Source organism: Pyxicephalus adspersus, chromosome 9 (assembly GCF_032062135.1).
Source record: "Pyxicephalus adspersus chromosome 9, UCB_Pads_2.0, whole genome shotgun sequence".
Taxonomy (NCBI): domain Eukaryota; kingdom Metazoa; phylum Chordata; class Amphibia; order Anura; family Pyxicephalidae; genus Pyxicephalus; species Pyxicephalus adspersus.
Window position 1 is genome coordinate 63,621,724 of NC_092866.1, and position 12,415 is coordinate 63,634,138.

General features: G+C 41.8%; 1 protein-coding gene across 1 annotated transcript in view; it reads left to right on the top strand.

Annotated features, from left to right (window-relative positions):
* PRMT3 (protein arginine methyltransferase 3) overlaps positions 1–11,449 on the top strand; it is a gene marked incomplete at its 5' end in the record, with an annotated part of 56,387 nt that extends 44,938 nt beyond the window's left edge. Inside the window, 3 exon segments of the mRNA XM_072421572.1 lie at positions 1,162–1,212; positions 1,393–1,480; positions 11,260–11,449. Coding sequence (XP_072277673.1) covers positions 1,162–1,212; positions 1,393–1,480; positions 11,260–11,369 — 249 coding nt within the window.
* Positions 11,450–12,415: the final 966 nt, after the last annotated feature.

Genomic DNA, 12,415 nt, shown 5'->3' on the forward strand with positions numbered 1-12,415 from the left:
CATTCTTGGTTGAGAAGAACGAACAAATCCAAATGTATTCAGAACACTTTACTCATACTGGGTAGGGCTTGACTTTATTTCCAATACAACTTCTGTATTTCTATACAACTTCTATTCTGTTGGATTTCGACCTGGAGAATGTCCTTCCATCTGGGAGCCTCAACAGAAACTGAAATCCAGCAGATCCGGGATACATTTTTCCAAGTTTCAGCTGACCAGTGTAGGCGATCCAATGCCCACTTTGGTCTTGGCTTTCTATTCTGGGCTGAGAGGAACCCAATGTGGTCTTCCAACTCAAGGTTTCACGTGTTGTGACTTTTCTGATCACCATTGTAATGCAGAGTTGTTATCTGATTTATCATAAAAAATGTTTTCTCTTCCAACCAGTCTGGCCATTCCCATCTGATCTTTCATCACCAGGCATTTATCGAGCGCTCCCAGAATATTTATTTTTTTTACTGTGTATATTGTAAGAGTTAAACATTCTCTTATAACATATCCAGGTCTATAATAACATGTACCAAATCCCTAAATATACTATATATTGTTTACACAACCTATGATGGGTCAATTACATAAAAGATCATAATACAATATTAAATTATTACTTTTATTATTAAACAGGATTTATATAGCTCCAACATATTACGCAGCGCTGTACATTAAATAGGGGTTGCAAATGACAGACAGATACATCATTCATAATAAAAGAAATGTAATGCAATTGCTGTATGTGTGACCTTCAGTTCATAATTAGTAAAAGTCCTCTAACATTGTGACCTTTCTGTTGCACATTAGGATTCATACATGGCGTGTTTCTCTACGCATTTCACACTTACTGTTTTTCAGGAGAAACACTGTATTGGCCTCTATAATTACAATGGACAATGCCAAATTTTAAGACTGTCTACCAATAACATACAAATCAGCAAATAAATAAGTTTCCATAAGTACTCCATGAATTTTTTTTTTTTTTTTTTTGATCGGGTTGCATTTTTTTCTGCGATTGCTGTAATATCATAAAAATATGTAGCGCTCTGCGGAGTGTTTCTTCAATAATAGAATATGTTAATGTGAATATCGATGATGTTATTCCATACATTGTTCTGCTGTCGTCTGCAGTAACTCGCATTGACTGATTACCCTTCTTGTGTCTCACAGGCCCTGGCCGGGTATTTTGACGCGTTCTTCGAGAAGGATTGTCATACGCCAGTAAGTACATTCAGACTCCGCTCCAAATTAATTACGAGAAAGGCTGCGTTTAATTCGGAGCCTCGGGCTATGTGGGAATGAGCTGCTCCTTTTCCTGTTGTAAGCATTTAATGTGCGTGTATGTCATCGTGTAATAAAGTAATGTACCATGATATTACAAAGGCCGCTTTGTCTCCGCAGGTCGCTTTTTCCACCGGGCCGGCGTGCACCAAAACTCACTGGAAGCAGACAGTCTTCCTTCTGGAGAAACCGACTGATGTCAAAGCAGGTAAAAGGCTTGGTGCCGGGATTGTGGATAGCTTTAGGCTGGTTTTAAAATATATGTAATCACCACATTTTCATAAAAGTTGTGTTACTGTCTTAAGGTCATATCCAGCATTTTTAAATATGCAATTTTCAATAAATAAATCCCTGGTGATCCAGGGGACTAAGGGGGTCATTGTTCAAGCACCTTTATACTTGCATGTTATAGGGTGACAATACATTTTTCCTGTTTCCCAAATGTACCTTGTGTTGTCACCCCATCACAAGGTTTTCTCATGGGAACTTCAAGTGTACGTTTCCACATCGGAAAGGGAACAATAGTCTCCCAGGTTGGAATACAGACAGCAGTAAAACATTGGTGGAAATATAACCTTTGCTTTCTCCATCTTAAGGCCAAATAAAAAGTTTTATACATTTGGCCTTTAAGGTATAAAGCAATTACTTATCACATTTACAACAATGGATAGGATCAGCTGGCACAGCTATGAATTCCAACAACAAGATGACCTGTCAATCAAATACTAGTACCAGCACTCTTTATTTGGTGCTGCTAAGGGTATAGGCCGCTTGGCATGGCATTTTTAATGGTCCCGTAACTTTTAAATTTTATACAGTAACTGACTCCACACCGCCTGATAATATGTTGAGACAAACATCTGTCCTAATTGCATCTACTAAAATAATGTACCTGTTCCGACTTATATACAAATTCAACTTAAGAACAAACCTACAGTTCCTATCTCGTATGTAATCCGGGGACTACCTGTACATTGCATTGCCAGAAACAATGCATGTCTGTTGTTTAATGCAGTGCACCAAGCCACCAGGGCTTAAATGGGCCCCTAATAAGTTGTGCTTGAACCTCTGACCATTTGTGTGGATTTTGTCTCTCATCTACCTGCACCCTTGCCCTTCCTGGTGCTCCGTGCCTCGTTTCACCCCTCCATGTTTCTTATAATTCATTTTATTGATGGCACATCTTTTCTTCTGCACAGTCTCAGTGTCTGGCTGTCAATTCTGGATCAGGAAAACTAACCAATGCATCTCTCATCAATCCGGCTGTATCCCCAATGTGCTTCTCCTGTGATGCTATGGGGGAGCTCTGCCTTGAGTCCGCACTGACTGTCACACCCAGCAAGCAGAAATAATGTCTACTGTGCCGGCAGGGGAAGCCTATTGTCTTCATCCCACTGGCTGCCTCCGCATTGCAGTGCCTGGTACAGGCCGTCCTTCTCTTTCCATCATTCTGTAGATCATATCGGCTCGTCGTCTGTACTCTCTCACTATTTGATCATCGCATCCTAGTCAGTCTGTGCTCGGCTTCCTCCTATCCTCAGAAAACCCCAAAACAGGAAAACCAATCACGTCCGCACATATGTAGAATTTTAAGAGAGAAGAGATTGCTGATAAAGTTTGGACCTTTTCGACATCTCTATCAGTCTGAGAGCAAACTGAAGGTCCCTGCAAGGTCTCCTGCGGTCCTCATTTCTTGCTATTCTCTTTCTAAATTTGCTGCGTTTTAGCTTTCAAGGTACCAACACAGATAGAATGCAAGTTATTGATCAATAAAGCTGCTTTTTGGTAGCTTTAAATGCAATCACTAAGTTTCATATCCTTTATATGTCAAGACTTTTTAAAAGTCTTTCAGCTTCTCCTACCAGCAATAACTCAGCAGGTCAGCTCCCCCTTCCAGAGGAGACTCAGCAGCTCAGCTCACCATGCTTCCCCCTTTTAACAGTGATATTCAGTAGTCTTACTTCTCGCTCCACTGAGCAGCTCCCCCTGGAAGCAGTGACCCAGCAGCTCAGCTTTATTCTCCCAGCAGAGACTGGGCTCAGCTCACCCTGATTTCTCTTTCCAGCCAAGACTCAGCAGCTCAGCTCCATGTACTTCTAACCTCTCAGAATTGACCCACCAGAATAACTCTCTCTGTTTAACCTTTTCAATAATGATTCAATAGCTTCACTCCCCGCTACATGTGAGACTGAATAGCTTCTGAATAGCAAGCAGTGACTCAGCAGCTCAGCTCACCTTGTTTTCTCTTCCCATTGAGAACTCTGTCCTCTCTCTGTACTCACCTGAACTTTCCCAGTAGTAATTCTTTAGCTTTACACATTTAGTTAAGACTAAACATCTCTTCCCTGCAAACAGAGACTCAGCAGCTCAGCTCTCCCTCCCAGCAGAGACAGCAGCTGAATCCACCCTGATTTATTTTCCCAGCCAAGACTTGGCAGCTCAGCTCTGTGTAACCTCCCCTTTCAGAAGTGGCTTTGTCCTTCTATCAGTGATTCAAAAGCTGCACCCCGAGCAGCTCCCCTCTGCAAGCAGTGACTCAGAAGCTCAGCCACCTGTACTCTTACCTTTCAGAAATTACAGCTCAGTTGTCCCAGTTTACCCTGCCAGCAGTGATTCAGTAGCTTCACACCACTTTCCAGGTGAGACGTAGCAGCTCCACCTTGCAAGCAATGAATCAGCAGCTCAGCTCTTCCCTTCCAGCAATAACTCAGCGGCTCAGCTCTTACTTCCCATCAGTGACTCAGCAGCCCAGCCCACCCTGATTTTCTCCTCCCGGCCAGGGGTCAGCAGCTCAGTCCTCCCTTCTTTTCTCCTCCAGCAGTGATTCAATAGGTTCAAACTTCTCCCTGGGTGAGACAGAGCAAGCAACTAAAAATCTCCTTGTAAAATCATATCCATAGTCTTGACTGAATTCACCAAATGTTTCTTATGTGAATGGTGAAAATCATCATCCCATGCTGATTCAGCTGCTGATTGGCTGAATTATTGGGTTTCATGCTGTGGCCTAGATAATTTTTCTTTTTGAACTTTTTGTTCACTTTATGTAGTTTCTGCACAGTGGAATTGAGATGGAGAGAGGAAGGGGCTGCACTATAAATCAATAAGCCTCTACTGCACAGTATGCCTGGACAGTGGCTTATAGCACATGGCTGACCCCATCAGTGTATTGCTGCTCCTTCATTGTCCAATTACAAGCTGGGGATATTGTTGATCAAGCTGAACTGCAGTAATAGGAAAGGGAAGTCAGACACTGGCAGATTTTCTGCTCTGGTCCTTCCTTTTATCCCAGCATTTCAGACCTTATAATATTCCTGACTCTGCCACTGCCCCGCCTCCTGCCTACTCTTTCCACCAATAGGGGAACATCACCCTCCCCTGAGCTCCTGTAAACTCCAACTTTTTTACGCCCCTCTGGTTTTCAACTAATCACTCCGACTCCAATGACTTTCAGCGGCACACAAAGCGCTTTATATTTACCCGCCAGTTATAGGTTTGTTGGGAAGCCTGCCATTTGTCAGAAGTGGCTTTCTGGGTAAATTCCCAGGTTACTTTTTGCTGACAGTATAACGAATCGTAGTAAGCCTCATGCTGCACCAGCCGCCAGCATCTGCTGTGAAATCTGTGCCGCCGTGTCCTCAATATGCTGAGTGGGTTTCAGAGGAGCGCCATGATCGCTGGCCCAGCGTTTACCAGAGTTCAGGGTACTTGGCAAACCTTTGCTGTAGGTCGCTGCAGGATTTATTGCCTGAAGCCAAAACTTGGCCGCTGTACGTTGCGGGTTAAAAAAAAAAGACATGAAATGAAATTTAATTATTCAATGATAATTATATGCAAAATGTAATATTTACCCAGTGCAAGGGTCACATGACATCCACTTGTTCATATAGACCGAGCATTATGTATATAATAAGTAGTGAGGGGCCAACTCTAGGTAAGTTTTCATGTTCTTTTACATATGTATTGCTAGATATTTATTCAAGTGAGCCATCTTTGTTCAGGCATCATCCAAGGTCACCATCTACTTTCTTGCCAGGGCCAGCTTTAGGAAGGGGGCAAATAGGGCAAAAGCCTATAGCCCCCCAGCAGTGGCAGAGTAGCCAACAGTGAGCCCTTGTGCAGAACTGACTAATATTATTATTATTATTATTATTATTATTATTAATAATAATAAACAGGATTTATATAGCGCCAACATAGTATGCAGCTCTGTACAATAAATAGACTACTGAATGGATTTGGGATTCCTATTGGCTGAGAAGGGTCCAGGGCCGTGTGCAGTGCACTATTTGTACCTCCTGATGTCCACCCCTGCCCTCTCCTTCTCAATTTCCCAACTGACAGTGGCAGGGGGTGCTGAAATGATGCTCATTTAGATCCCCCAAGGACCCCATTTTACCTAAAACTATTTCTGTTTTTTGATCTCAGATGAATGTTAGTACTGTGCTAATCAGCCCTTGCTGCAGTCTTGCTACAATGTTGCAGTCTGATGAGTTGGGAGGAGACTGAGGAAATGCTTCCTCCTGCCTGCAGCAGACTGATAATATCATCCCAGCCTAGGCAAAGTCACTGACTGGAGCTCAAGACCAGCTTTAAATAAAAAAATAAAATAAAAGCTTTTCTGAAAAAATAAATGATTGCTGCAATTGTTACACAGAATCTGCATTCTGTGAGATTCCTGAAATGTTCATCATTTTGCAGCATTTTTATACCATTTTCCTATATCCAGGTGGGGGTCCCCGGGTATTGGTCGATCCTGTGTGTAGATTAGTATGCAGTGATAGACGTGACCCGACCAGAAGTGAATTAACCTCTGATCAATGATTGTCTATATATCGCCCCGCTGTGCTCTGCTCACTCACCGGAACCCTGGCAGAGCTGTCGGGGGATTCAGATTATAGAAATCCACTCTCTGGATTTATTGCTGTGCACACCACGGGGCTGGGTTTGTGGATGAGCTTTATGTAATAAAAAAAATAAATCTGGAGATTTTCTCCAAGGGCAATCTTTCTTTTTTTAGGTAATAAATATCATCATTTCCTATATTTGAGGGTTCCCTGTTCTCTCTCTATTTGAATTTGAAGCATATTCAACTGTCCACTGTTTAATTAGAAATTCCAGGTTCTTCAGGTTGGCCACCCACATAGTTCAGGAAGAAGTCACCACCGAGGTTTTCTCTGGGCACAATCTGACTTTACCATAGTTGTAGGATTCTCTTTTATTGTGCCAAGAGAACCCGTTACCTGGGCAGGTGTATGAAGGTGAAGATTCTGTATGAACTATTCCCTGATGTGTCACCCTAGAGCAATCTTATACAAGTTCCACTTTTTCCTAATAAAAACTCCCCAGTCTCCTCTCTTCTCAGACTGCAACATTGCATCAAGACAAGAACACCAAACAGGACTAGCAAGCTTTAGTGAAATCATCATTAGTCATGGCCTTTATGATTGACCTTCAGTGACACCAAATCATTGTGCAAATAGCAAAGCTTCAACCTCACCTACCCGTCTACTTCTGTCTCCTAAACCGTCACTACTCACCCACCAATCCATATTGTGTGATAATTCCTCCACCTCTTAGATTGCAAGCTCCTCGGGGCAGGGTCCTCTCCTCTTCCTGTGTCACTGTCTGTCATTTCTACCCCTATTTATTGTACAGCGTAATATGTTGGCGCTATATAAATCCTGTTTATTATTAATAATAATAGTAATATTATCCAATCCTAGTTATATATTGCTTTGTACACTGCGCTGTTTAGACTGCTGACAGCCTGAAGATAAACAAAGCAATGTTTATGCTGCCCAGGGCTTATGGTGGCAGTAATCAGGACACAGAAAAAAGAAAAGTCACATAATATATTTGCATAAATGCTAAATATTCACAAATATAAACAAAATGATAATTTTTTGGTTATAAGGGTTGCATTTTTTCACATATTTTTTTCAGTTCCTTCAGCATACTAAAAAATACCAATTAAAAAAAATCAGATTTTTGCCCACTCACATTTATTATGGATAAAAAGAAAACAATTTTCTAGCTTACTGTAATTATAAAAGTACTGGGGTATGAAGGGGCGGGGCTAGCACAATGATGTCATCATCCCAGTCATTTCCTGCATGCTCGTTCACAGTGTTAGACTGACAGCACTTTGCAATGCAGTGGAGATCTAATTAGCTTCTTTTGATGCTTTGCTGGTATGATTTTCAGGTCCCTTTGTTCGGTAAATCTAAAAATATATTTAATTTTTGTTTTAGTGATTACATATATAGATATAATACCATTTTTTATATCTGCTGGGACTCTAGGATGCTCCCAGCGAGCGGTAAAATTCCAGATATCAGTATCTGCGCTCTTCACTCTACACGTGTTTATTCCGGGCAATTTGTAGGCAGATGGCGCGCCGATCGCTGTAAGTTTATTTGTAAGCCGGCTTAAGTGGTCTCGGAGGGGCAAATAAAAGAGCATAATAGGGTAATAATGAAATGTATTCTGTCCTAATCTCTTTGCGGCTCTCTGGCAGCCGGAGGGGGACGATAAGAGCAAGGTGAAGTGGATCTATCCCGGAGAGACTCTCTCGACGGCTCCGGGGCCAGCTGAGTGCTGGAAAACATCAGTCATTTGATATCTACATGACACTGATTAATTGTGCCGATCAGGCGAGGTGTTCCGAGGCTCCGCTCAGCTGCGAGGAGAATACTGCACAAAGCAGATTGAAAGCTGAGCCGCCGCTTCCAGCCGGCAAATTATACATTGATTACCTCTCCACAACCGCCGACGTGGAGCTGCCGGCCTTCTGGAGCAAGGAAAGTCAAAAGGAACCCATAGAGAGAGAAATACCAAGGATGGGAAATTAAAATGCAGTGTACCTGGCTGCCATTGTAATACCTCTGGGATATGATGAAAAGGAATAATGGAGAATAGAAGGGATGGACATGACGCCTAAGCAGCTAGAATTCCAAGAAACCCATCAAAAGTATTCAACTTTAGTCTCAGAACCTTTTCCTCCCCCTTTGACTACCAGAGGCTTTTCTCTCCAATACCACCCTTATGTCCCTGTGCCGATTCTGCAAATACCCATCTTAAGATCCCTTACCTCCTGTGATTACCAGAGCCTTTTCTTCCATATACCTGTCTTGGAATTAGAGCCTTGCCTTTCTCTAGCCCCTTCTTGAGTCCCAGAGCCTTTCCCTTCCTATACCTATCTTGATTTCCAGAGCCTTTTCTTACCTATATCTATATTGGGGTTTCAGAGCATTTTTCTTTCTGTACTCCTCTTAATTCCTGTTTCCTATATATATCCTTCTACTTACGTCCCTGTAACCATTTTGATTTCAAAAGCCTGTTCCTCCCTATCTTCCCTCCTTTTTTTGAGTCAAAGAGTCCAGTGGGGTTCAAGAACATTTTCCTCCCTATACCCCCCTTGATACCTACAGCCTTATCTTCCCTATACCTACTTTGGGATCCTGGAACATTTTCCTCCCTATACTTCTCTTGATTCCCAGGACTTTTTCCTCCCTATTTCTACATTGGGGTTCCAAAGCATTTTCCTCCCTATGCTCCTCTTGATTCCTAGAGCTTTTTCCTACCTGTGCCTACATTGAGGTCCCAGAGCCTTCACTTTGCTATTTCCACATTGATTCCCTGAACTTTTTCCTCCCTATTTGTACATTGGAGTCCCAGAACATTTTCCTCCCTATATTCCCTATATTGAGTTCCAAAGCCTTTTCCTTACCTTTACCTATCCTTAGTCCCAGAGTAATTTCTTGCCTGTATCTATATTGGGGTTCTAGAGCATATTCTTACCTATACTTATCTTAAAACCCAAGAGACTTCTTCTTTCTATAATCCTACTAATCCCTGTTTCCTCTGAATACCCTTCTTAAGTCTGTACACCCTTTTTCCCATCTTGATTTCAAAAGCCTGTTCCTCCCTATTTCCCCTTTTTCTTGAGTCCAGGAGTCCATTTCTTCCCACCACCTCCTTCCTCCCCTTGAAACCCAAAGCATGTTCCACCCTATACCCTGACACCCAGAGCCTTTTCATCCATACATTCATCCTTGTGCAGTATTCTATCTTTTATGTCTTTTCCTTCCTTCACTCCCCTTGAATCCCAGAGCTTGTTTCATCCCCAAACTATAACAGAGTTACATTGTTGTTTAAAAGCATTATCCACCCTATACTCCCTCAAAGCCTTTTCCTCGATATATGCACATTGATTACCAGAGCCTTTATCTTCCTATACCTTTCTTGAGTCCCAGAGCCTTTTCTTATCTATATCTACACTGGGGTCCCAGATCCTTCACCTTCCTATATCCTCATTGATTTCCAGAGCCTTTTCCTTCCTATTGATTCCCAGAGCCTTTTCCTCCCTATACCCCCATTGATTGCCAGAGCTTTTCCCTTCCTATATCCCCATTGATTTCTAGAGCTTTTTCCTCCCTATATCCCCATTGATTTCTAGAGCCTTTTCCTTTCTATACCCCCATTGATTCCCAAAGCCTTTTCCTCCCTATACCCCTATTTATTCCCAGGATATTTCCTCTCTTTAACCCCATTGTTTTTAGAGCATTTTCCTCCCTAGATTCCCATTAATTTCAAGAGCCCTTTTCTTCCTATACCCCCATTGATTCCCAGGGCTTTTCCCTTTCTATATCCCCATTGATTTCCAGAGCCTTTTCCTTACTATACCCCTATTGATTCCCAGGATATTTCCTCTCTATAACCCCATTGTTTTTAGAGCATTTTCCTCCCTAGATTCCCATTGATTTCCAGAGCTTTTTTCTTTTTATACCCCCATTGATTCCCTGGGCTGTTCCCTTCCTATATCCCCATTAATTTCTAGAGCCTTTACCTCCCTATAGCCCCATTGATTTGCAGAGGCTTTTCCTCCCCATATCTACATTGGGGTCCCAGAGCATTTTTCTCCCTATACTCCCCCCTCCCTTCTTTTAGTCTCATTGCCCATTTTTTCCTACACCCTCTTCTTCCATTTGAGTTCCAAAGCATATTTTTCCTTTGGGACTTAGATCCCTTTCTTCCAAACACCCCAATAAGTCTTTGTGAATTATTCTACCTTTACCACCTTTGAGTGGAAGAATTTTTTTCTGTCCTTAAAATATTCCCTTTGAATCCCATAACATTTTGTTATCTAAACTATTGGAGCCCATCACCTTTTTTTGCCCAAAGCCCCTGTGAGCCTCAAAGCCTTTTCCTCTTTATACCTTTTATCCTAATGCAGTAAATATTTTAGATTAGGGGAAAATACTATCAACTTTATGTGTATTGGACACGTTGTAACTTCTGGGGGTAATAATGATCTATTGGCATTAAAATTCTAGCAGAGGAGAACTTACAGAGGTTTGTCCATTGAGAATGTCGGTGCAGCTCGGACATTTATATCCCAGGCCTGACTGAAATCATGGGAAGGATTAAAACACTCCATGTCCTGGTGACCATCAATCACTGGATTTTGATCTAATACTTGAAAAGGTGCTCAGGGTAAATCTTCCAATAGGGACAACACAGAGAATTTCCCTTATTTTTACAAATTGTTTTCTCACTTCCTGTTCCATCTCCAGGACAGGAAGTCATTGTAATTCTTTCCACACCGAAGGGTAAAATATCAGTAGACAGATTTAACCTTCGCTACCCTATCCAAAATGTTTAATAAAAGTTGTGACCTATATGCAATTATCATATAAATAATGAAAGACCAACCCTCTAGTTTTTACATGGCCAACCCTATTTTAATAAACAAATAAACTGAGATTAACTCAATATCTGGGACTTTGGAGGCCAACCATAAACAATTTATACATGAAGCTTATCAAAACAAATCTTTATTGGAACAACATTAAAAACATGGATGTTAAAACCATATAAAATGTGCGATAGATATTGATATTAAGGTAATCTCAGAGTTTATTTGTTTATATGCAATGTTGAAAGCATTAGACCCGCATATTGTATTTTGTGTTTATTTTTTTGCAGGTGACACCTTGACGGGAAATATATTTGTGCGGAAGAACAGGAAGGACCCGCGTTCACTCATTGTTACCCTTTCACTGAATGGCGTGACACAAAACTATGTCCTGCAATAGATGGGCACTCTGCTGGAAAACCCTATGACCTATTTTTTTGTTTTTTTGTATACATTTAATAAATTGAAATAATTGTTTCATATTTCTTGTGTTTTTTAAAGTTTCTGGTAAAAAGGATCTGTCACACAGCAAAATGACATCAAACCCCCAACACTTCCAATTCCACATTTATCTGGGCTGGAGGCTCTCATACTAAAAAATTGGTGGATACAAAAAGATTGCTAAGATTGCAGGATGTATCCCCAGATTAAACCAAGATCTCCAGCCAAAGTAAACCCCCCCCCCCCCTATCACACACCTGAGCGTGCTTGGGGGATGGAGGTCATAATCAATTTTTTTGGATACACCAATACCTCCATCCCCTCCCAACTTACCTTGGTTCTAGAAAGAAAATCCAAAGCCCATTTTTACTTTTCTAATGTTCTGATCATGTGATGCCCTGTGTCTTCTTGCCTCTTGCTTGCTTGATTGGGTGACCACATCAATGCCAAAGCGAGATAATACTTCCTATTGGCTGTCCAGTATTGGCCCATTTGGAAGAGGAGTGACCAGCCCATTTTTACACTCCTAAAGCCATGATCATGTGATGCCCTGGGTGTCTCTTGCCCTTCTTGCCTCTTGCTTGCTGGGGTCCCTAAACTGGTATCCACATTACTGCAAGAGTCAACTCTTCCTATTGGCTGTCCAGTGTTGAGGCTGATTGAGAAGACTGAAGAGGAGAGACATCATCACGGGACGTGTCGGGATGGGCCAGCTTGGCCATTTAGCAGTACTGGACCAGGGACCTGGATAGCAAATTAGAGTGAAAATATCTCACAGGGTTAGAACTAAACCAATGGGGGATGAGTTAAGTGAGAAGGAACGGGTGATTTATTTCTCATTTTGCTCCAAAATGGGCTTTGAGAATCCTAAAAAAAAGAAAGTTTGGTCTGTGTTTGTGAAATGACTGCTGATTGGTTCAAGTCACTTGATTGAGCTCAAAACACAGAATGAGCCGGAGGCATGCAATCCCAGAGCAATTTACTGGTAGTATTGGAGATTCCCTC